Below are 23,784 nucleotides of genomic sequence, written 5' to 3' on the forward strand. Positions count from 1 at the left end.
TAAATCGTTAGAAACCGAGTCTAACCATCGTCGTCTTGGTCTACCTCTACTTCTCTTACCCTCCATAGCAGAGTCCATTATTCTCCTAGGGAACCTATCCTCCTCCATTCGCCTCACATGACCCCACCACCGAAGCCGGTTTATGCGTACAGCTTCATCCAACGAGTTCATTCCTAAATTAGCCTTTATCTCCTCATTCTGAGTACCCTCCTGCCATTGTTCCCACCTGTTTGTACCAGCAATCATTCTTGCTACTTTCATATCTGTTACTTCTAACTTATTCATAAGATATCCTGAGTCCACCCAGCTTTCGCTCCCGTAAAGCAAAGTTGGTCTGAAAACAGACCGATGTAGAGATAGTATCGCCTGGGAGCTGACTTCCTTCTTACAGAATACTGTTGATCGCAACTGCGAGCTCACTGCATTAGCTTTACGACACCTTGATTCGATCTCACTTACTATATTACCATCCTGGGAGAACATACAACCTAAATACTTGAAATTATCAACCTGTTCTAGCTTTGTATCACCAATCTGACACTCAATTCTGTTGAATTTCTTACCTACTGACATCAATTTAGTCTTTGAGAGGCTAATTTTCATACCATACTCATTGCACCTATTTTCAAGTTCCAAGATATTAGACTGCAGGCTTTCGGCACAGTCTGCCATTAACATCAAGTCATCAGCATAGGCCAGACTGCTTACTACATTTCCACCTAACTGAATCCCTCCCTGCCATTTTACACCTTTCAGCAGATGATCCATGTAAACTACGAACAGCAAATGTGAAAGGTTACAGCCTTGTCTAACCCCTGTAGGTACCCTGAACCAAGAACTCATTCTAACATCAATTCTCACTGAAGCCCAATTGTCAACATAAATGCCTCTGATTGATTTTAATAATCTACCTTTAATTCCATAGTCCCCCAGTATAGTGAACATCTTTTCCCTCAGTACCCTGTCATATGCTTTCTCTAGATCTACGAAACATAAACACAACTGCCTATTCCTCTCACAGCATTTTTCAATTACCTGGCGCATACTGAAAATCTGATCCTGACAGCCTCTCTGTGGTCTGAAACCACACTGGCTTTCATCCAACTTCCTCTCAACGACTGATCGCACCCTCCCTTCCAAGATGCCAGTGAATACTTTGCCTGGTATACTAATCAATGAGGTACCTCGATAGTTGTTGCAATCCTTCTTGTTCCCTTGCTTATAGATAGGTGCAATTACTGCTTTTGTCCAATCTGAAGGTACCTTACCAACACTCCATGCTAATTTTACTACTCCATGAAGCCATTTCATCCCTGCCTTCCCACTATACTTCACCATTTCAGGTCTAATTTCACCTATTCCTGCTGCCTTATGACAATGGAGATTACTTACCATCCTTTCCACTTCCTCAAACATAATTTCACCAACATTTTCCTCCACCCCCATGAGCTTGGCTGTTGGGAACACCACCAGGATGATTTCCTTTTACATCGAGAAGATGTTCAAAATATTCCCTCCACCTCTCCAATGATTCCCTGGGATCTATTATGAGTTCAACTGAATTACTCAATACACTGTTCATTTCCTTTTTCCCTCCCTTCCTAAGATTCTTTATTACTGTCCAGAAAGGTTTCCCTGCTGCTTGACCTAGCCTTTCCAGGTTATTACCAAAATCTTCCGACTTCTTTTTGGATTCAACAACTATTTGTTTCACTCTGTTTCTTTCATCTACGTACAAATCCCTGTCTGCCTTGGCTCTTGTTTGGAGCCATTTCTGATAAGCCTTCTCTTTACGTTTACAGGCTGCTCTCACTTCATCATTCCACCAAGATGTTCGCCTTTTCCCATCTTTACCCACAGTTGTTCCTAGGCATTCCCTTGCTGTTTCTACTACAGCATCCCTGTATGCCATCCATTCACTTTCTATATCCTGAACCTGCTTACTGTCTAATGTTCGAAACTTCTCACTAATCATATCCATGTACTTCTGTCTAATTTCCTCGTCCTGGAGATTTTCTACCCTTATTTGTTTGCGGACAGATTTCACTTTCTCTACCCTAGGCCTAGAGATACTTAGTTCACTACAGATCAGATAGTGGTCTGTATCATCGAAAAAGCTGCAAAAAACTCATACATTCCTAACAGATTTCAATTACATCAAATCACAAATATTTTCAAGAAAACAAAAATTTAACATTGCTTTCAGGACTTGTAATAATCAACGTTTTTACAATATAGGCCATACTGTTAATGACAATAATAAATACAATCAGGTGTCTATAAGTTGAAAGGTACCCAATGTAACACGAGTTACATTAGGCAAACAGGGAAAAATGCCATAACCCGCTATAAAGGTCATACCTTCTTCTTCCACCGCTTTTCCCACATCTGTTAGGTTGCGGGTGCGAACTGTGCCGCACATGTGCATCTGGCCCTATGTTACGGCCGGATGCCCTTCCTGACGCCAACCCTATATGGAGGGATGTAATTACGATTGCATGTTTCTGTGGTGGTGGGTAGTGTAGTGTGTTGTCCGAATATGAAGAGGAAAGTGTTGGGACAAACATAAACATCCAGTCCCGGGCCAGAAGAATTAATAACGTGATTAAAATCCCCGACCTGGCCGGGAATTGAACCTGGGACCCTCTGGACCAGAGGCCAGCACGCTAACCATTTAGCCATGGAGCCGGACTATAAGCAGCACATAAATGCCGGTAAATATAAAAGATTCTCAGTAATGGGTGAATACATGACAAAATTCAACCACGTTTACTTCTTTAAACAGCAACATAGAAATTGTTCAGATAGCTGACAAGCGACCATTGCTAAACATACCAGAAAACCTGCATATTCATTTCTATCACAGAAAAAATCCAAGCTAAACTACAATCTTAACAAATTTGGAAATTACGAATGTCGACAATCGTGTCACTAACAGTAAATAATATACTTGCGCAACTTAATAGTTTAATTTCCTAAATTAAATTCACTCTCGAATTTGAGTTCAAAAAAATCCATGAATTATTTAGGTCTTGAAATAACCAGAAGCAACTACTCTCTTAATACAATATTTACAGGAAACCCTCTCGGACAATAGATGTAATTAGAAGAGATTCCTCTCAATTAAAAACGTAAGCGTAACATCCCTATGCTTGTGACTTTATTCTTCCCTGCTTCACAGCTCCCCTGTTAAGAGTGACTCAACGTGATCACATGCTCACACTCATTGTGTCAACCAAAATATGAGTTAACCTGCTCCGAGGCTGGAAGAGAACTGGTGAGCAGTCTTTCATTTATATACCTCTTTTTCTCAACTAAACATTTTACTCTTCCTAATATTTCTGTTTCTTCTTTTCTTTTTATTTCTTTTTGGATTGCCCTACTATTTGGGTCAATGAACAAGACATCGCGCAAGCATTTTGACCTGAGGTAGTGCACATTGATGAATATTATGCAGCCAATGGTATTTTTCGTTATCCTCATCGATGGCGACGAACTATGGACAACCTAGGATACTATTTTGAATGATGTCGAACAGCTTGTATGATACATACAAATGATTGTATACAGATTGCACGACTATAAAACAATGAGTTCAAAATTCCATGTTAGTCATTTTACTTTACCAGAGATTCCTGAGTCCCTACCCCATGTATTCTAGTGTCAATTTAAGAAAGTACTTGTGCATGTACCAATTTATAATATGCATATAACATTATATTTGGGGTTGTATCCGTAAAGGGGGAATCCTTGTTCTGCAGTTTTTAAAAATTATAATAATAATAATAATAATAATAATAATAATAATAATTATTATTATTATTATAATTATTATTATTATTATTATTATTATTATTATTATTATTAAGAAATCTGAGTCTTTGTGTAGTACACGAACCTTTTCTTGATACCAAGTTCCCATTCAGCACTTACTTAAAATTGAAAATTAGAAAGAACAATCAAAAGTGAGTTCATGTATTTAATGAAGAACGAATTACTCTTGGAGAATTGTATCGTTTGTACAGAGATATAAGACTTTACCACGATAAATTTTATGATTACTTAAGAATGACAAAAATACCTTTGACCTTCCATACCCTGCAACTGAAATGTGGCAACAAGTAGCAGAGAAGTATTGGGAGAAATTCAATTTTCCTCTACTGTCTAGGAGCACCGGGCAGCAAACACGTGCAAATTAAATTTCCGGCTAAGGCACACTCTTTATACAATAATTATAAATAGTATTTTGCAATATTGTTACAATTAGCATACAGAATTTATCATTGTAACAAAAGTGGAGTTCCATTGGCACGGGGGCTGGGTGTATGTGTGTATTCATACTCATTTCATCCTCATCACGATACAGGTCACCTACGGGCATCAATTCAAAAGTCCTGCACCTGGCAAGCCGAACTTTTCCTTGGACATTTCCGACACTAAAATCCATACGCAATTTCAACTGATCACAATGTTAAGCCCAGTAAAGTGTGACAATAGAAGTAATATTACTGTATATGTTTACTGTAGGAATGCGATAAAACTGTTGTAGATACTTAAGTCCACTTATTTTGAAAAACAGTTAAATTTTTATCGTTTTTGTGACTTGGGTTCCAAATTTCTTCTCTTTGAACCACTGCATGAATAATTTCTTTTTCCATAGCTTCAGAACCAGCTAAGTAACACTAAGCAATTAACCATCACTGCTCGTTATCTGGCGCTTTGCTTAGCTTTAAGGTAGGTGTACTGCGTAGCAACGCACGGAACAAAGCACTGGTTATGCTTAGTGTTGAGCAACCTGTGACACGCTATGCGAAGTGCGCTCGGTGTGCACGCAGCCTAACTATTGCAATATGTCAGGCGCCTCATGTACTGCCACCTTTGGAAGATAGGAAACTTAAAACGGTCCACCTTTTCAATACATGAACAAGACATCGCGCAAGCATTTTGACCTGAGGTAGTGCACATTGATGAATATTATGCAGCCAATGGTTTCCTATCTTCCATTCTCAGTTCAATACGGACAAAAATGAAATTCTTAGATTTAACTGCCACCTTTGAGCGGTTAGCACAAGTGTATATTTTAATTCACTCTCCTTCACGACCACGTGCGCTCACTCTATCTGCCTCTCTCAAAGTACTACTCGCTGCATATGACTCGTGTAGTGTCTACATATCAGTCTCATTCAATCGTTCTGTTCGGGCCCAGTCTTAGATCGAAAGCTTAATTTTGATTTGACATGTCATTTCCCTGTATATTTCCTGCATTTTTATTTTCCTGTGTTTTCCCTGTTTTTCCAGAAAATGGGTACCCTGTAGTAACAGGAAAAGATGCAAGAAGTCTCCATGCTGGAATAACAGAGTCAAAGTGGCAGCTGGGGAGAAGAATAAGGCTTTTAGAGTGTGGTTTCAATGGAGGACAACGGGGACAAGACAAGAATATAAGACCAAAAAGGAGGAAGCTAAAAAAGGGTTGCAGCAGATAAGAAAAACATGGATGGAAAAGTGGACACAAGAGATGGAAGAAGATAGTAAAGGAAATAAAGTACTGTATGGAATGGTCAAGAGTAAGAGGAAAGGCATGGTTTATTAATTTTTTTTAAAAAAAGTTGCTTTACGTCGCACCAACTCAGATAGGTCTTATGGCGACGATGGGACAGGAAGGGGCCGTGGCCTCAATTAAGGTACAGCCCCAGCATTTGCCTGGTATGAAAATGGGAAACCACAGAAAACCATCTTCAGGGCTGCCGACAGTGGGGTTCGAATCCACTATCTCCTGAATACTGGCTGCACTTAAGCGACTGCAGCTATCGAGCTTGGTAGGAAAGGCATGAGGGAGGATGTTATAATGATAGATAAAAACGGAAATGAAGTGCAGGAAAAGAGAAACTCAAAGGAATGTGGAGGGAATATTTTGAATATTTACTAAAACCAGAAGGATGCACTGAGGAGGAAAGTATAAGCATGGAAGAAGGAAGAAACCTGAAAATAGAAAAAGACTTAACATGGATAGAAGTGGAGGAAGCATTGGACAAGATTTCAGGAGGGGAATCCCCAGGTTTGGACGAAGTGAGTATTGAGATGGTGGAGACAGCAGGAGAGGTAGAGAAACAGTGGCTCTATCATGTGTTGAAGGTAGTATGGAAGGGGAGGAAGACGCCTGAAGACTGAAAGAAGGGGAACAGAAATATTTTTTTTGCTAGTGGCTTTATGTCGCACCGACACAGATAGGTCTTATGGTGACGCTGGGATAGGAATGGCCTGGAGTTGGAAGGAAGCGGCCGTGGCGTTAATTAAGGTACAGCCCCAGCATTTGCCTGGTGTGAAAATGGGAAACCACGGACAACCATCTTCAGGGCTGCCGACAGCAGGATTTGAACCCACCATCTCCCGGATGCAAGCTCAGAGCCACGCGCCCCTAACCGCACAGCCAACTTGCCCGGTAGGAAATATTTTAGGAGGGAAATTCCCAGGTTTAGATGAAGCGAGTATTGAGATGGTACTGGCAGCAAGAGAGGTAGGGAAACTGTGGCTTTATCATGTGTTGAAGAGAGTATGGAAGGAGGGGAAGACCCCTGAAAAGATTGAAAGAAGGAGATCATACCAATCTTCAAGAAAGGGAATAAGAAAGATTTTAAAAATGATATGGGAGTCGCATAGATATGTCACTGTGCAAAGGTGTTTGAGAAGATTCTGGAGAACAGGATCAGAAATAAGGTGGAAGAAAAGCTAAGAGAAGAGCAGTATAGCTTCAGATTAGGAAGGTCCACAGCAGACCTTACATCGCAGTAAGACAACTGCAACAGCAACATTATGAGTGCAGTGAAGATCCACTGATGGTATTCTTGGAATCTGAGAAAGCATACTTTCAAATCCTGGTGCACCCTCTCAGTGCCAGCTCCCTTACTGCCGTGTATGCTAAGATTGCCAGAGAGAAATAGCCTATTATGCAGCAACGAAGAAAATAACATACTCTCCTCACTTTTTAAGATAAGGGAAGCCTTACAGGGAAATGGTGTCGAGAAGCAGACAATAGAAAGAGTGAAGGAAATGTACCACGGGAGTGTCAGTTGTGTGACAGGAGGAGGAGGAGGAGGAGGAGGAGAGAGAACAGACTGGTTTGAGCAAAAAAAAAAAAATGGATTAAGACAAGGAAGTGCTCTGTCACCTTTGCTCTTCATTGTAGTAATGGACGAGTTAATAATAAAAGTGGCAAGGAAAATAGCGAAGGAAAAATGAAAATGTTGAATAGGGGCCTACATAAATAAAACTATCAATACTTATCTGTAAACACTTTGATATGCTTTTTTTCTTTCTCGACATTCCTGTATTTTACGTCGAGCATGTACGGTTATTGTGAAAGGTATAGGTTATTTCCCATTTCTATAAAGATGAGATGAGAGTATTAAAAGACGTGAAAAACACAAGAAAACAAATACGAAAACATTTTCCTCTGGGGACTATTAAATAACAGCAGGGTATTAAAAGGTATGTAAAACACCACACAACAGATATAAAAACGTCTGTACAGCGGTTCATAAAAGTATGAGCGCATTATTGCAGATCACACCCTCTTTCTAAAACAAATGTCAGCTGAAGCCTCATATTTTGGACCAATGAGTTATTAAACATTTTTTCTGGTCATAAATTATTTGAAGGTTACACTCGGCCATGTGCCAGAGAATGACTTTGACCGTCAACTTCAATGCGATAACACTTCGATCGACTAAAGTCGATACGCGCAACGCTGAAAGATGTGGATGCCTGTCCACTTACCAGATTTGAAATTAGTCTTCATTAGCGATTTCATGACTTTTCAGAATAAATACCACAAGACAAATATGCACCATGTTAGTCAACTTCACACGATCATGTTCCTAACCCGTACGTATTCTATCACGCGACAAATACTCACTATCCTTCACTGTATCGCTCAACACAGAATAAATTTCTTAACTTCTGAATGGAATGCAAAATAACGGCACAAACGGGCTTACTGGATAATTCACCAATATCACTGAAAACCAGAAAGCAAAATTGAACTTTCCTGCACTAACGGCTTGCTTCCCGAAGGTGTAATTTACCCTGTAAAGTTCTGGAAATCAAGGCCATTTCCCATTTTCGCGCAACTTTCCCCGACCTGCCTCATGTGGCGAGGGCTGTAATCTGTGTTGGAAATCACGTTGCTTTCACAAGGGATGACAAACAACATTTTCAGGGCTACGAAATATGTGATCATTTTAAACAGTGATAGGCTAGTGAAAATATGTGACGCGAAAAGTGACTTATTTTTATATAGATTAAATACAACGTGAATCGGGACTTCAAATTTATGGATGTGCTAAGCGAGAAATCGTCGTCATGCGGAACGCATTAACGAGGTTCACTGTATTTTCTCGCACCTGGTAACATTTTGGAAAGGCTATTCCCATGTACATTTATAGCAAAAAGGTTATCATTACTCTACTGTTGCTTGAAATATGTTTCTATGATTAATATGAGGTTAAGTTAGGTTAGGTTAGGTGTCACTGTTTTGAATAAGAAAACTGAAACGATTGCCACAGAAGCCACTGGAGTGATACTACTACAATTTTTCAGAATGAAACTGAACAATTGGATTTCCGTTGCATACCGATTTTGATGTGTGATAGCTTTATACCAGAATTTTACGAAATCGGATGGAACGACAATCCGCTATAGCGTGTAAGCCGTTATGAATTCTCGCTATAACGGACTTCTACTGTAGTAACTACAGACTCCCAAGATAACTGCTAGGTATTATGAAGGTCAAACTTCACCAGCAGTCTAGCATACCAAAGCCGCTGCATCTGGGAGATTCTGGGATTGAACCCCATTGTCGGCAGCCTTGAAGATGGTTTTTCGTGGTTTCCCATTCTCACACCAGGCAAATCCTGGGGCCATACCTTAATTAAGGCCAAAGTCGCTTCCTTCCCACTCCTAGCCCTGCCCTATGCCATCGTTGCCATAAGACCTGTGTTGGTGCAACGTAAAGCAAAATTGTACTTAAAAAATTTTTTAAAAGAGAGAGATGTTAAGTCACTAACTAAAATTCATCAGCAAATGTCAATGCCAACAAAAGTAATACTGTCTTGTATGAGGATTACCGTGATGTAGATGGCTGCTCGTCGTCAACATCAGTATCGTCTTTATTAGTTGTTAATGAGTCATCTCTTCCTTTTTTTAAGCTGTCCAGGTACTCCTGTTGTGAAGTGGCCAAAACTTGGGCAACAATACCAGCATCCTCCCAATCGGAGAGACCTGAAATACATTACACAATTTTGTCAACATCAGAATAACAACATATTTAACATGCCTTCAATTGCTAATATATTTAAAGACATACCCATATTTTACCTAAAAAGATGTTCCTTACTGTGTCACTAAATTTAACAACATGAGGCCCTTGCATTTAAGCACTGAAACAAGATTTCATCCAACAACCTTGTATCCTACACAGTCACTGAAATCAATTCATAGACATCACAGGTTTTGTACATAGAGGGAACTTTGGAGAGAGATTTCTCTTTTCCTTTCACAGGGCTGACAAGTAAAGATGTACATGAGATGATACCCACAGGTCACAATAAAGAAGCATGATCAACAATAAGCAAAGAAGAAAGTATATCACTACCTTTCTTTTAAAGCTGGTCAAGTCCAAGTACAATTTTTGTTATCTTCTGGATTGTATTTAATTGAAAATAAATTATTGTATTAGCTGATTAAGACTTCTACTTTAACTGCAGCATTGTGCATTAAACAACAGCTATTCAGTGGATGAAATCTCTCTCTCACTTCAGGTTCTCTATGTTCTCAGCAATAAAAATGGCTTCTAGCAAATTATCAATTATAACACCGATGCCACCAAATGTGCTTAACTCAAATTAGCCAACAACAACCTAATATCAACAAATAAATTCAGATGTCTTGAACAGGTACACACAAATAAATTCAAAACCAAGATATCACAAAGGTCACATTTCAGACTTCGACAGCAGTTTACCATAATGAAGCACAGAAAAACTGAACACTGCATTTGGGAGATAGTGGATTTGAACCCCACTGTCGGCATCCCTGAAGATGGTTTTTCGTGGTTTCCCATTTTCACACCAGGCAAATGCTGGGGCCGTATCTTAATTATGGCCATGGTCACTCCCTTCCTACTCCTAGCCCTGTCCTATCCCATCATCGCTATAAGACCTACCTGTGTTGGTGTGATGTAAATGAAAAGCCATGAAGTTGTCAGATACCAAATCTCAACAGACTCAAAGACCCAATTCTGCTTCTCTCACCTTCCTCACCAGCAACTTGCAGCATGTGACCAAACTAACATACTTCACTCCATTTCCAAGAAGAGACCCAAGATTTACTATTATTTGCTATAGTATTAATTAACAAATTGCATGATTATTAAATGATATGTTACACAAATATAATGCAGAAAGGCAATGATAAATGGCAGGATAATAATAAAAAAATTAAAAAACAAGGAATATAGTAATAACACAGGTATTAGTGATTCCCGATTGGTTAACTGTTTACTGTTAAATCATCAATCTATTAACAATTGTGATGGTATTTATGTTGAAAACTATGAATCAATCCATGTGTACATTTACATATTTTTAGTATTACCAGGTAAAAAGAGGGTTTTTTGTTTTGTTTTTTACAATTTGCTTTACATTGCACCTACACAGATAGGTTTTATGATGACAATCGGATACGAAAGGACTAGGAATGGGAAGGAAGCGACCTTGGCCCCGTCATTTGCCTGGTGTGAAAATGGGAAACCACAGAAAACAATCATCAGGGCTGCCAACAGAGGAATTTGAACCCACTATATCCTAAAAAGATATCAAAGTGCCTTCTAAAATGATTGATATTCAAAATGTACATGCCTAATAATGACTTTCTCTTCTAAAGTAATAAAGATCTTTTAACTGCCACTAACACAATAGGACACTTTTCTATGTTGCTATTGTAATCAGGCCATCCCCTCCTCAGCACCATTTCTTACCTTCAAACCAGAGTCCTGCAGCCAGACCCACGCGCAGCACTTCAAACCCACGGGCTCCGGCAGCCCAGCCCGTGCAGTGCCGTTCTCTTCTGACGTGGCAGCGTACTGGCCCACAGCACTGGGCTCATACACCCCACCGCAGTCCACCGCACTGGGCGGGCTCAATAGAATAACCTTGAGTACTTCTCCACAATAACATGTGCGCCGTGCACAACAAAATGTTCACGTCACACTACTATTCGGATCATTCACTCTACGAATTCCTGTACGCCAATAACATACTTTAAAGTAGGCTAACCACATTTGGAAATTAAACGGTAGAGATTTCTCCTGCACTGTAATAATAATAATAATAATTGAAAACACACAGAAAATTTGTTATAAACTAATATTCGTTTGCAATTGACATCAAGATAACTGAAAATGAATCTAAATAACACGAAGCATATTCATAGGACTTCATTCGCGTTTACCTCAAAATAAAATAAAAACAGAAATGACGTGCAATATGTCAACAACAAAAACAAACCTGAGCACAGCTTTTAATTACTCTGCGTAGTTTATTGGTCATTGTTTTCTTCTTCTTGCTAGTTGCCTACGTCGCACCGACACAGATAGGTCTTATGGCGACGATGGGATAGGAAAGGCCTAGGAGTTGGAAGGAAGCGGCCGTGGCCTTAATTAAGGTACAGCCCCAGCATTTGCCTGGTGTGAAAATGGGAAACCACGGAAAACCATCTTCAGGGCTGCCGATAGTGGGATTCGAACCTACTATCTCCCGGAATTGGTCATTGTTAATGGGGGTGGAATGGAATTACTGTGTATGAAAAGAAAAGCATCAGCAATTGTCTAGTTGTAGAAGAGAATGAAGCCCGCTGAACTGAAATTTCTCTCTGAAGCTGAACTTGATGCTTGCATACATATTACTTTCTTAGTGATCTGGTGAAATTTTGAATAGTTTTGTCCATTTGTTCTCCAATAGGACGCTATATCTATTTTCTCCCATTCAACAATTTTGGTTTAAATATCTCTCCAGCTCATCTGTTGGAATAGGAGCATCATGAACGTCAGTCCACGAAGAGAACTTCATTACTTTGGCAGGTTGTGGCATAGTCGTGGAGTCTGATGACACGGAAACATTAGAATGCTCATCATTCAAGCACACCTCGTTCATCGTAAGTTTTTTATCTAATCATAAAAAGACAAAATCAGCCCGACTCCTTTAATCTACAGTATACAGAGGAGAGAGCGCGAATTGTGTTAGTTTGTGTATATCTGGAGGGTAATCTCAGAAACTACTGGACCGATTCTAAAAATCCTTTTTACTAATGTAAATATACATTATCCCTGAGAGACATGGGCTGTATTTTATTTTCAAAACAATTCGAGGTGGGGGGCGACGGGGGATATATAAAAATAATAGGCTAATATAGGCGAAATATCGAATTTGTCATGCAAGGACGAGACTAGGTTCATTTTAAGCCCCTTGACCCAAAGAACAAATCTCGGTAAGCCCTATGGGCCCGAAAACCATGTTTCAAGGCCCTTAAACCGACCGTTATGGAGATATTGGCGCCACACTACCCCTGCTCTCGGAATCGGATAAGGAAATGAACTGCCGTAACCATGGCAACACCAGCTCCAGGATTCTACAGCAGCGAGATTGTGTGTGCACGTTTGGGCACATCTGCCAACCAAAATTTGTACACATAATCCCTGAGCATATCTACAATATATTTCAAAAACTCAACATGTTACAGACGTGAAGTGGTATTTATAATCTCTTTTAAAAATAAAGAGAAACGTATTATTTTGTTTTCAGAAAAGACACTTAAGGGGGGGGACTGAAATGTGGGTTGGCATGAATTCTTAAGATGAGCATATCTACAGTATATCTCAAACACTTAACACGTTACAGATGTGAAAATTAATATTTTTAACATTAAAAAAAAGATATTTTGTTTTTTGAAAAACCACTTAACGTGGCAGGGGGGTGTAAAAGGGACTGAAAAGGGGGTTGAATTAATTTGATTAGGGTACTGATATCTCAAAAACTGAAGTTGTTACAGATGTAAAAATTGGTATTTAGAGTCTCCTTTAAGAAGAAAGAAAGAAATAAGTTTTCTTTTGGTTTTGGAAAATTCACTTAAGGGGAGATGCAAGGAATGAAATATTAGTTGAATTATTTGTATGAGGATACTTATATCTAAAAAAAACCTAAAGATGTTGCAGACATGAAAATGGGTATTTGAAATCACATTTAAAAATAAAAAACACTAATTTTGGGGGGTAAAATTAACTTCGGAATGGGGGGGGGGGCGTTGAAATAGATGATGATGCTGCTGCTTGTTGTTTTAAGGGACCTAACATCGAAGGTGGCGTTGAAATAGGTGTTGAATTCTTTTCATGAGGATGCAAATATCTCAAGAACTGAAGATGTTACAGTAGTGATAACTGGTATTTGGCAGCTCCTTTATCAATAAACACATATTTTTTGTTTTAGGAAAAACCACTTAAGGGACTGAAAAGAATTGAAAAAGCAGGTGAATTTTTAAAATGAGTACTGGTATATCTACAGTGTATGTCAAAAACTCTACATATTACAGACATGGAACTTGGTACTTGGAATGTCTTTTAGAAATAAATAAACATGTCACTCTTTTTTGTTTTCAGAAAATCCACATAGGTGGGGGTGGAGGAAGGGCTGAGAAAGGGGTTGAATTCTTTTTATGCGGATACTTATATCTCAAAACCTGAAGATGTTACAGATGAGGAAATATGTACAGTATTGTAATCTCCTTTAAAAATAAAGAAACTTTTTTTTTTTACTTGAGAGAAGACGTTCTCACGTGCACAGTTCTATGTCGCATGATCTCAGCCCCAAAAGGCAATACCACACACTTGGTTTACAAAGAGTTTCAGGGGTAAATGAAACTCAATTATTCAGTGAGGTTTTATACTTCAGGGATTTTCAGATAATGTCTTTGTACAGTACTGAGGAACGATTACTTTTATCATATTATGAAATCCACGCGAGAAGCTGTGGGTAACTGCTAGTGTGTACATAAAGTTTACTGCAGATAGTACAGCACACAAAATTAACGTCTTTCCCATCACCGTCAACTGCAGGCTTGAATACCAAACAAATACGACTTTTAAGTTTAGGATCCGGTTCACAAGTCTTGTATTATGCGGTTTTTAGTTTGTTATTTCTTCTTTCTACTTCACGATTTTTTGCCACGCTTTCCTTTCTTTTGGAACTACAGTCCACATTCGTTTTCGATAACAGGATAGACGGAGAAGTCAAACTGAAAAGCACAGCAAATTTGATCAGCTCCACTCGACCGTAATGCAACGCATTCTGCTAACACGCAGTACACATTGAAGCAGTCAGCCCATAGAACTACCACAGCGCTGTCCTTGGCTCACTGCGTGCGAATGACAGACTGCTGGCCCAGACCGGCCCGTGCAATGACGTCACAGGCTTCATATGTTCGAGCCTTTCAAAGCCCATTGCAGCCTACTGCCGAAACAGACAATGCAAAATTAAACAACAATTAATTCTAAAGTCATTTCATGAAGTTGTTATGTACTACATTAACACTTTCATCTTATTCTGAACTAGTTATGGCTATTGGACATACTGATGAAGTCTACTTCATAATCTCTTCTGCCAAAATCCTACTCTACAATATAAACATTTATTGGGGCTTTACTGGAGATAATTTGCTCTATATTTTCTATTCTAGATTGACAACGTTGCCAATGTTTGATTCTTTACACACATAATATGTTTTTATCACAGACATTAATGCATTTCAGCATTAGATCTGCAATGAAATAAGCACACCCACCAGCATATAGCAATGGAGCCTCATCAGATTCTCTACCATTTGCCATAAAGTTGTCAGATACCTAATCTCAACAGTTTCGAAGACCCAACATTGTTTCTCTCACCCTCCTCAGTAGCAACTTGCAGTATGTGACCCATTTGAATCCATTTGCAACAAGAGACCCACCTAAAAATTCTGAGCTTATTTTGATCCCCGCTAGTAAGGTTTACAACAGAGGTATTAGGATTTATTGTTACTGTAATACTTGCCGAATGCCTGGGCATAATTTGTAATTTTACTGATTCTACTTTGAAATAAATAAATAAATAAATAAATAAATAAATAAATAAATAAATAAATAAATAAATAAATAAATAAATAAATAAATAAATAAATAAATAAATAAATAAATAAATAAATAAATAAATAAATAAATAAATAAATAAATAAATAAATAAATAAATAAATAAATAAATAAATAAATAAATAAATAAATAAATAAATAAATAAATAAATAAATAAATAAATAAATAAATAAATAAATAAATAAATAAATAAATAAATAAATAAATAAATAAATAAATAAATAAATAAATAAATAAATAAATAAATAAATAAATAAATAAATAAATAAATAAATAAATAAATAAATAAATAAATAAACAAACAAACAAACAAACACATACATAGATAAACAAATAAATAAATAAATACAGTCCACTATACCGAGTACAGCATATAGCGAGAACTACATTGTAAGGAGAGTTTTTCTGTCCCCTGAAAATTCCTATATTAAACTGTGTTTCTGTTATCGATAGGTATGCACTCCAGCCATTATAGTGAATGTGATCGATCAGTATAGTTTTCTTGCTATGTGCACTAGTGAGCTCTATCGTCGACATTCAAACTCAAAGGCGATGTCGGAGTGGATTAGCAATACTCGTTAACTGGTGTTCTGTAAACCCAATTTGAAATCAGAAAACATGTTTCCGTAATCAGTGTGAAAATAACGTAGCCAACAGCAGTAGTTAACTCATTAGAAATAAAGGCTGAAGTAAATGATAGCTTAATTTTGATGCTATGTACTGAAATTAAGAAAGAATGTGATACACCTCAAAATAAGACACAGAGAGGATGACTGTTTTCTGAGGTTAGTTTTTCAGCAAAACCTTTTTAGGACATTTCTCCAGGAGACAAGGAAAGAGAATGTGTTAAGAGAGAAACCGTACTATTAAATACCGGTACATGAAAAACTTTTTTTTTTTTTGCTATGGGCTTTACGTCGCACCGACACAGATAGGTCTTATGGCGACGATGGGATAGGAAAGGGCTAGGAGTTGGAAGGAAGCGGCCGTGGCCTTAATTAAGGTACAGCCCCAGCATTTGCCTGGTGTGAAAATGGGAAACCACGGAAAACCATTTTCAGGGCTGCCGATAGTGGGATTCGAACCTACTATCTCCCGGATGCAAGCTGCACAGCCGCGCGCCTCTACACGCACGGCCAACTCGCCCGGTACATGAAAAACTGACGCAGCTATGCATGCCAGTTCGGTTAATATTTCAAAATCTGTCTAATATTGTGGATACATCTACTGAAACACACTAATACAGATTTTAACCTAATTGGTCAACTGGCACTGGTATCCTTGTTTAAAACCAGGAATTTGCTTTCCCACTGTTCGTTGTTTGACGAAGGGGCTGCATCGAGTTGCTGCAGGTTGTCATCTGTACACGGGAAACACCCACGTTTTTAGGAATCGGTATAAAACAGTATTACAGAACCCACTTCAAGAAGCGGTAGAAAACTACGTTACACTTCACACCAATTTGAAATTAGCTCGTTATCTATATTTACTTACCTGAAATCCCAGAATCATCATGTTTACTTAGTGTGTAATTGTTATCCTCATCCTCACTTTCAGAACTCGTGTCTTCCATAGGAAGTCAAGTAATTCTGGTGAGGGTCCCATATACTGCAACCATACTCTATTTGGGGTTTTACCAGACACATACTAGCCCTCTCCTTTACAGCCTTATTACAACCCTTAAATACCCTCTGAACTATGTGCAGAGATCTGTAACTTTTATACCACACGCACACAATTTCGATGGAGAGGTTATACTGATGAAAGTGATGGCTACAGCAGTAGTGGTAGCAGTTTTGAAATATCAAAGGATTTGAAGATGAGGAGTGTGTGACCAATAAAGGTGATTCCACATACGACCGTCCTAACAAAGTTGTACTAAATATAATAAAGAAATACTGTGAGGTTTATAAACATGGACGTGATTTAGCCATTGATGGTTACTTTCAAGGGTGGCCATGGGTTGCGGCAGTACACAAGATCAAAATCAACCAAATGGGGCTTCAAATTTTGGATTATTGCTATCTCTAAATGTTGTGTGTTAGATGAAAAGGTTTATTTATGTAAGAGAGAGGAGAGAGTTAAAAATTCACTCCTGGGTGAAAGTATTACGAGTCTCTGTGAAAAAGGTTCAGGTAAAAACCATCACGTATATTTCGATAGCCTGTTTTCCTCTGTTTCTCTGATGAAGTTGCTGTACGAAAGAAATATGTGTGCACGCAGAACTACCGGTGTCAACAGCAAAGATTGCTCTTGAGAGTTAAAAAATCCCAAGAAAATGAAGCTGAAGCAAAGTGAATGCAGGAAATTGTTGCATGATTTAAAAAAAAAGACTGTGCAGTAGTATGGTAGGATAAGAAACCAGTCACATTACTATCTACTAATACTGATCCTCAAACTGATGGGATAGTAAAACGAAAAATAGGCCTAAGGATGGGAAGAAAAAGGACATTTCATCACCAGTAGCTGTCATTAACTACACAAAATGCATGGGAGGGGTTGATTTGGCAGACCGATTTTGTGCCTTTTACAATGTGGGTAGAATATCGAAGAAATGATGGAGGTTACCTGTAAGTGCTATCTTCAAAATCATCATAATTAAAAGTTTCTTTATATTTTCTGAAACAAACCAACCCCAAACATCCAAGAATGGTTACACCCAGCTGCAGTTTCATAAGAACTTGAGTAAGCAGCTGATAGGAACTTTTTCTACCAGAAAGCACGTTGGCTGCTCCAAATTACACGTCTGTACCATCACCAAAGAATTCACACAAACTGGTGAAAATTGTCAGAAGGGTGAAATCGTACTTGTTCTGTTTGAATGATAAAACCACCAAGCTCGATAGCTGCCGTCGCTTAAGTGCGGCCAGTGTCCAATATTCGGGAGATAGTGGGTTCGAACCCCACTGTCGGCAGCCCTGAAGATGGTTTTCCGTGGTTTCCCATTTTCACACCAGGCAAATGCCAGGGCTGTAACTTAGTTAATGCCATGGCCGCTTCCTTCTGACTCCTAGCTCTTTCCTATCCCATCGTCATCATAAGATCTATCTGTGTCGGTGCAACGTAAAGCAACTTGTAAAAAAAAAAAACTAATAATAATAATAATAATAATTTTCAAAAATAGGACCAAGCCAGGAAGATGAGACCAAACATCAACAGAATGTAAACAGTGTTGAGATTCCCTTGTGTAAGGCAACTTGCTTTTTAACCTACCATAAAATGTGTATGGTTCATGGTGTGGGTGACTGTAGTCACGTCCTAGTTCGTGAACCATGGGCAACGGTTGAGTGGCCTAGTAAGTGGTCCTGAGAGTCGGGATACCAGTTGCTACGGAACGGGAGTGAGCATCTCGGATATTCTGAGCCATGGCCCACTGTGTGCTCAGACGGCTAGGACTATACAATTCACTGGTGCACAGTGGGCCAGGAATCATATCTAGCTGGACAAAAATCGGTTTGGGAAGTTAATTGAAACAATATTTTACCCTAAGCATTTTGTTAACACCATCTGAACCACACTAGCCTGAGACTGTTTTGACTCTCACCGTCATAAATCAAGATAAAATAAACACTGAAGTTGCGATGCATCATCTGCTTCCGATAGGTCTCCTCTTGATGCGTTAGTTGACAAGGAACTCTCTTTGTGATAACACTGTGAAGAAAAACGTGTTAGTTTAATCTTGGTACAGTAGAATTCCATTAGTCCGGCATCCAAAAGTCCGGAATGCCGGATGGTCCGGCACCATTCCAGGATATTTCTTTTATTATTGTTATTATTATTACTTTACGTTTGTCACAGTTAAAGCGCATGGCGCGGTTCGAAACCACCCGGAAGTGTCCACTATGCGTCTACTATTGTTAGACAAAATCGGCATTGTTGGCTGTCACCACTCACAGGTTCAGTTAATTGTTTTGATTACGAGCCCTTTTCGCTAAAGTAATTTTTCTTGCAATCTAGGATCCGTATTGCAGTAGTGCAGTGAACATACATATCAAGGTGCCCTGTGGAAGTTTTCTTGGTATTTAAGCAGTAAGAATGTTCTTGAGACCGAAACCTTCTTCAAGTTCCAAATCAGGAGAGAAACGTAACCATGTAACTCAAAATGACCATCAACCAGAAAATGGAAATCATCAAACGCCTGGAAGAAAGGTGATAATATAAATATTTTGTTGAATGAATTTAATATTAGCTCTTCAACCATTTACGACATGAAAAAGCAAGAAGATGAACTAATGAAATTTGCTTCTCAATTGGTAACAACTGAAAAATTGGCTTCCGGACAAACATTAAAAAAAAGAACTGGAACAATTGGATAGCTTATTGTACAAATAGTTCAGTGCAGTGCGCTCCAAAGGAAAGCCGGTAACGGGGTCAATGGTTACTGAAAAGGCAAAGAAATTTGGACAAGACTTAGATGTTCCAGAAAGTGAATGCAATTTTTCTGATGGCTGGCTCAGAAACTTTAAGATTCGGCATGGAATTCGAAGACTTGATGCAACCAGAGACACACTTTCAGCAAACCAAGATTCAGCAGAAAAATACAAAGACGAGGTTGAAGAAATAATCGCAGTTAATAATCTAACAGCTGATCAGATTTACAATGCTGATAAAACAGGTCTACTCTGGCAGTGTTTACCAACATCTACTCTAGCTGCGGGAGGTGAAAAGGTGGCTAAAGGCTTTAAAAAAACAAAGACAGATTGACAGTTTTGCTGTGTCCTAATGCGTCTGGAAGCCACTGAAAAACTCCTTTTGTAATTGGTAAATCTAGAAAACCTCGGGCATTTAAAAATGTTACGAACTTGCCTGTTCATTATGACGCTCAATCAAATGCGTGGATGACCGCCACCCTATTCAAAGACTGGTTCTTTCATCATTTTGTGCCACAAGTGAAAGAAAGCTTCAAAAACCTTGGTCTACCGGAAGACAGCAAAGCCATCCTTATTTTGGACAACTGTAAAGCACATCCACCAGAAGCTGAGTTAGTTTCTCGAAATTTGTACTTGCTACACTTTGCCGCCTAATGTTACGTCACTGATTCAGCCACTGGATCAAGGGGTAATCCAGAACTTTAAATGTTTTTATAGGAGTTCTTTCGTTCGCAGCATGTTAAACGCCGAGTGTGATGTGACTGAATTTCAAAACGTTGAATGTACAAGATGCCTTCTATGCTGTTGCACTGTGTTTGAATGTGTTGAATGAAAATTTGGTGCTGCCCTAATTTTGAGCTAAAGTTATTAAATTTAATGATTCTGCTGATCAACATTTTACTGCAAAATGCCGTGTTACAGCTGTTTTCGCTGTACGCCCCTATATCGTAGTAAGAGGTACCGCCCGATAGTCCAGCATTTTCGGTAATCCGGCACAGGGCCGGTCCCGAATCTGCCAAACTATCGGACTTCTACTGTATTAAGTTGTCACAATGGGTAAGCACTTACACTAAATATATTAATGTAAGATAGCAAACAATTTCTAAAATTAAGTCCTTAGAATAAAACCTGGCCAAAAAGGGCATACCACAAAGTACAAGATTAGAAATGTCCATAATAACTATCAGAATTATATTCGTTGAGTTATACAGAGTCAATTGTGACCAATGAAAAAGTAATGATCACTTTCAAATTCATTAAATTCCTGTAGACTTGTAAACTTGTAAGAATTCAGCCTTATTCAAGACCACAAAATATTGTGCATATTTGCACCTTTTAAATAAATTAATATTGTTTACGGAACTAACTTCGCAGTGCACAACTTTATAGTGCACAAGTATGATCTTGATAACTCTTATAAGGACATTTTAAGGACTATTAAAAAAATCCAAGTGCTTTTAAGTATAATTTTGGTATAGAATGGAAGCAGTGCAGTAGAAAGAAAGATCGTTTTCTTACCAAATGCAGTGCACGGCTAGAGGGAGAAGTACAATTATTTAATAAAGACGAGGGACTTGCAACGGAGAAACCTAGTCCTTCAAGAATGGGAAGACCAAGGGAGATTTTTACTGAAAGTGGAGATAAAAAAAAACACAGGAGACATATCCAGCATTTAGTAGAAGAGAAATCTCATGAAGAACTTGTATTGGCTGAAGAAGTATCACTTAGGTCCACTGCTAAGAGCGATACTGCAGGGATTCTTAAAGATATTGTGGAATCATCACTGAAAAGGGCTACAAAGTATAAGAGAGCTTTCAGATCACCATCAGTGCCTTCCATGCATTATAGTGTAGAAGCAGCTTTAGGGCTTTTGATAGATAATGAGTTTCCAAAGAGACAGCATGTAAACATACGAGTTGGGGCAAAAGCAAGGAACAGTGACATTTATCCAACCTATAATATTGTGAGAGATACAAAATTGAAGTGCTACCCTCCAAAGGCAGCTCTCAAGGTGAGCAAGATCTCTGCTGAAGTAACACTGCAGGCTCTTGTAAACCACACAATGCATCGACTTGTACGTGTACAAGCTCATGTTCTATGGTAAAAGCAGTGTTCAAGTGGGGCTGTGACGGTAGTAGTCATCAACGTGTTTACAAACAAAAATTCCAGTCGGAAAATACAGAGTTAAGTGACTCAGATATATTTGTTATTTCTTTGGTTCCTTTACAGTTATGTTCCATTTCAAATGGCGACAAAAGTAATAGGGTACTGTGGCAAAATCCTCATCCTTCCTCTTCAAGATTTTGACACCCAATCAAGATCCTGTATGAAAAGGAGACATCAAACATGTAAGAGAGAAGTTAGTTGTATTGAGGAACAAATACGATCTTTGGTTTCCACTAAAGTTGTTGCTGAAGGTGTGAATTCTAATGAAATTACCGACTTTGCCCTGACTACGGTCGATGGTAAAGTCTGCCATTCTTTGAGTGAAATGCCAACACAAAAATGTTATCTACGTGGAGCTACACCTAAAACCATGAACGATATTCAGTTAAGATCAAAAAGAGACGTCAGCCATTTTGTATTTGGTCTTTCACCCCTGCATGCATACATTATTTTTTTGAATGCCTTCAGCATATTGCCTACCGACTTGCTGTAAAAGCATGGCAGATTAGAAAACCCAAAGACAAGTCGAAGTTGCTATGAAGAAGCAGCAGATAGTAGCACGAATTCACTCTGAAATGGGTCTAATCGTTGATCAGCCTAGATGTGGAGGAGTAGGAAATTCCAATGACGGAAATACTGCTCGAAGATTCTTTCGTGACCCAGTCAAATCAGCTAGAATTACCGGAATCGGTGAAGAAATAATCAAGAGATTTGCTGTGATTCTGCATGCCATATCAACTGGACTTTCTGTTGACGTAGATAAATTTGATAACTTTACTGCAGACGCGACACGTCTGTATCTTGAGTTATATCCGTGGTATTTCCTTCCATCTACCGTGCACAAGATCCTTATACATGGAGGAAGTCTGTCAATGGGTATTGTGACATTTTAGGTCTATTGTAACTGGCAGTGAATTTTATGTGACTGGACTGTATGCCATGTGTTCCGCGCAGTGTCGGCAGCGGAACCCAAAGGGATGACTTTCTTCTTTTTGTATAACCTGTTGAGGGGTGGAAGACAATGTTATCACCACAAGAGAAGACGGGAAAAATTTTAATACTGCTGAACTCTTCAGCCACAAGAAGTATTACATTCAAAATCTTTCGTAATATCACAACTTCAGATTCGATGTCTTAATAAACATTCTCCAACAAGTGTGCATAAAAGCTGTGATATCACATTTCAGGAAGGCATAAATAATAATATTTGGAAATTAAATTAATTGTGGAATTAATTAACTAATTAATTAATTAAAAAGAAATTAGGGGACATGTTAATTACAACGTCGAGGAATTCAGGACGTCAATCGAATCATGAGGTATGACGCCAGAACTCGGAATATAGGTGGCAAACCGAACTAGAATATTCCTACTTGCTTATCTGCTGGCTACGCGTGTTGCTCGGAAGCTCACTATGCAGGGAGGTCTTTTATAGACCTGGACAGCTGTTACCTGCACCACGAGGAGAACAGTGTCATTTCTTGGCAGTTTAACGGACCATCTACAGTCATAACAGACATCAATAGTGTCTAGGAAGGAAGTACTGTATGTATCATTCCATGTCAATTGTGAAACCAAGAGTGGGGAATTTGTACTAACATTTTTTTATTTTTTTTTGCTAGGGGCTTTACGTCGCACCGACACAGATAGGTCTTATGGCGACGAACTAACATTTTTGTGAAAGTTTCAGTGTACATCAAGCAGTACCAGTTCGATACCGGCCAAGGCAATGAAGACCTACAGTAAGAAATTCGTATGCCCCAGAGACATCGGCCAGATCAGGATGCAGTACTAAAAGATAGGACCAATGCCGACAGCGTCCTAATCCCATGAATCCAGCCTAGAAGGAGACCAGGGTCATCAAGACATCCAAGTTAAGTCGACATTTCATTTATACTGGGCATTATCTGTTCTATGTAGTGATAATAAGTAGTTAACTTTCTTCCTGAAGGGATTATTGATTGAACAGTAGTAGTTTGAGTAGATTTCTAGTATCTTTACCATGTCATTTTCTCGTG

General features: G+C 38.7%; 1 protein-coding gene across 1 annotated transcript in view; it reads right to left on the reverse strand.

The window, feature by feature from the left end:
* Duba (Deubiquitinating enzyme A) overlaps positions 1–23,784 on the reverse strand; it is a 255,239-nt gene that overhangs the window by 10,885 nt on the left and 220,570 nt on the right. Inside the window, exon 9 of the mRNA XM_067139359.2 lies at positions 9,123–9,276. Within this exon, the coding sequence (XP_066995460.1) occupies positions 9,123–9,276 (154 nt within the window). The remainder of the gene's footprint in view (positions 1–9,122; positions 9,277–23,784) is intronic.

The sequence above is a fragment of the Anabrus simplex genome, chromosome 2 (assembly GCF_040414725.1).
Source record: "Anabrus simplex isolate iqAnaSimp1 chromosome 2, ASM4041472v1, whole genome shotgun sequence".
NCBI lineage: Eukaryota > Metazoa > Arthropoda > Insecta > Orthoptera > Tettigoniidae > Anabrus > Anabrus simplex.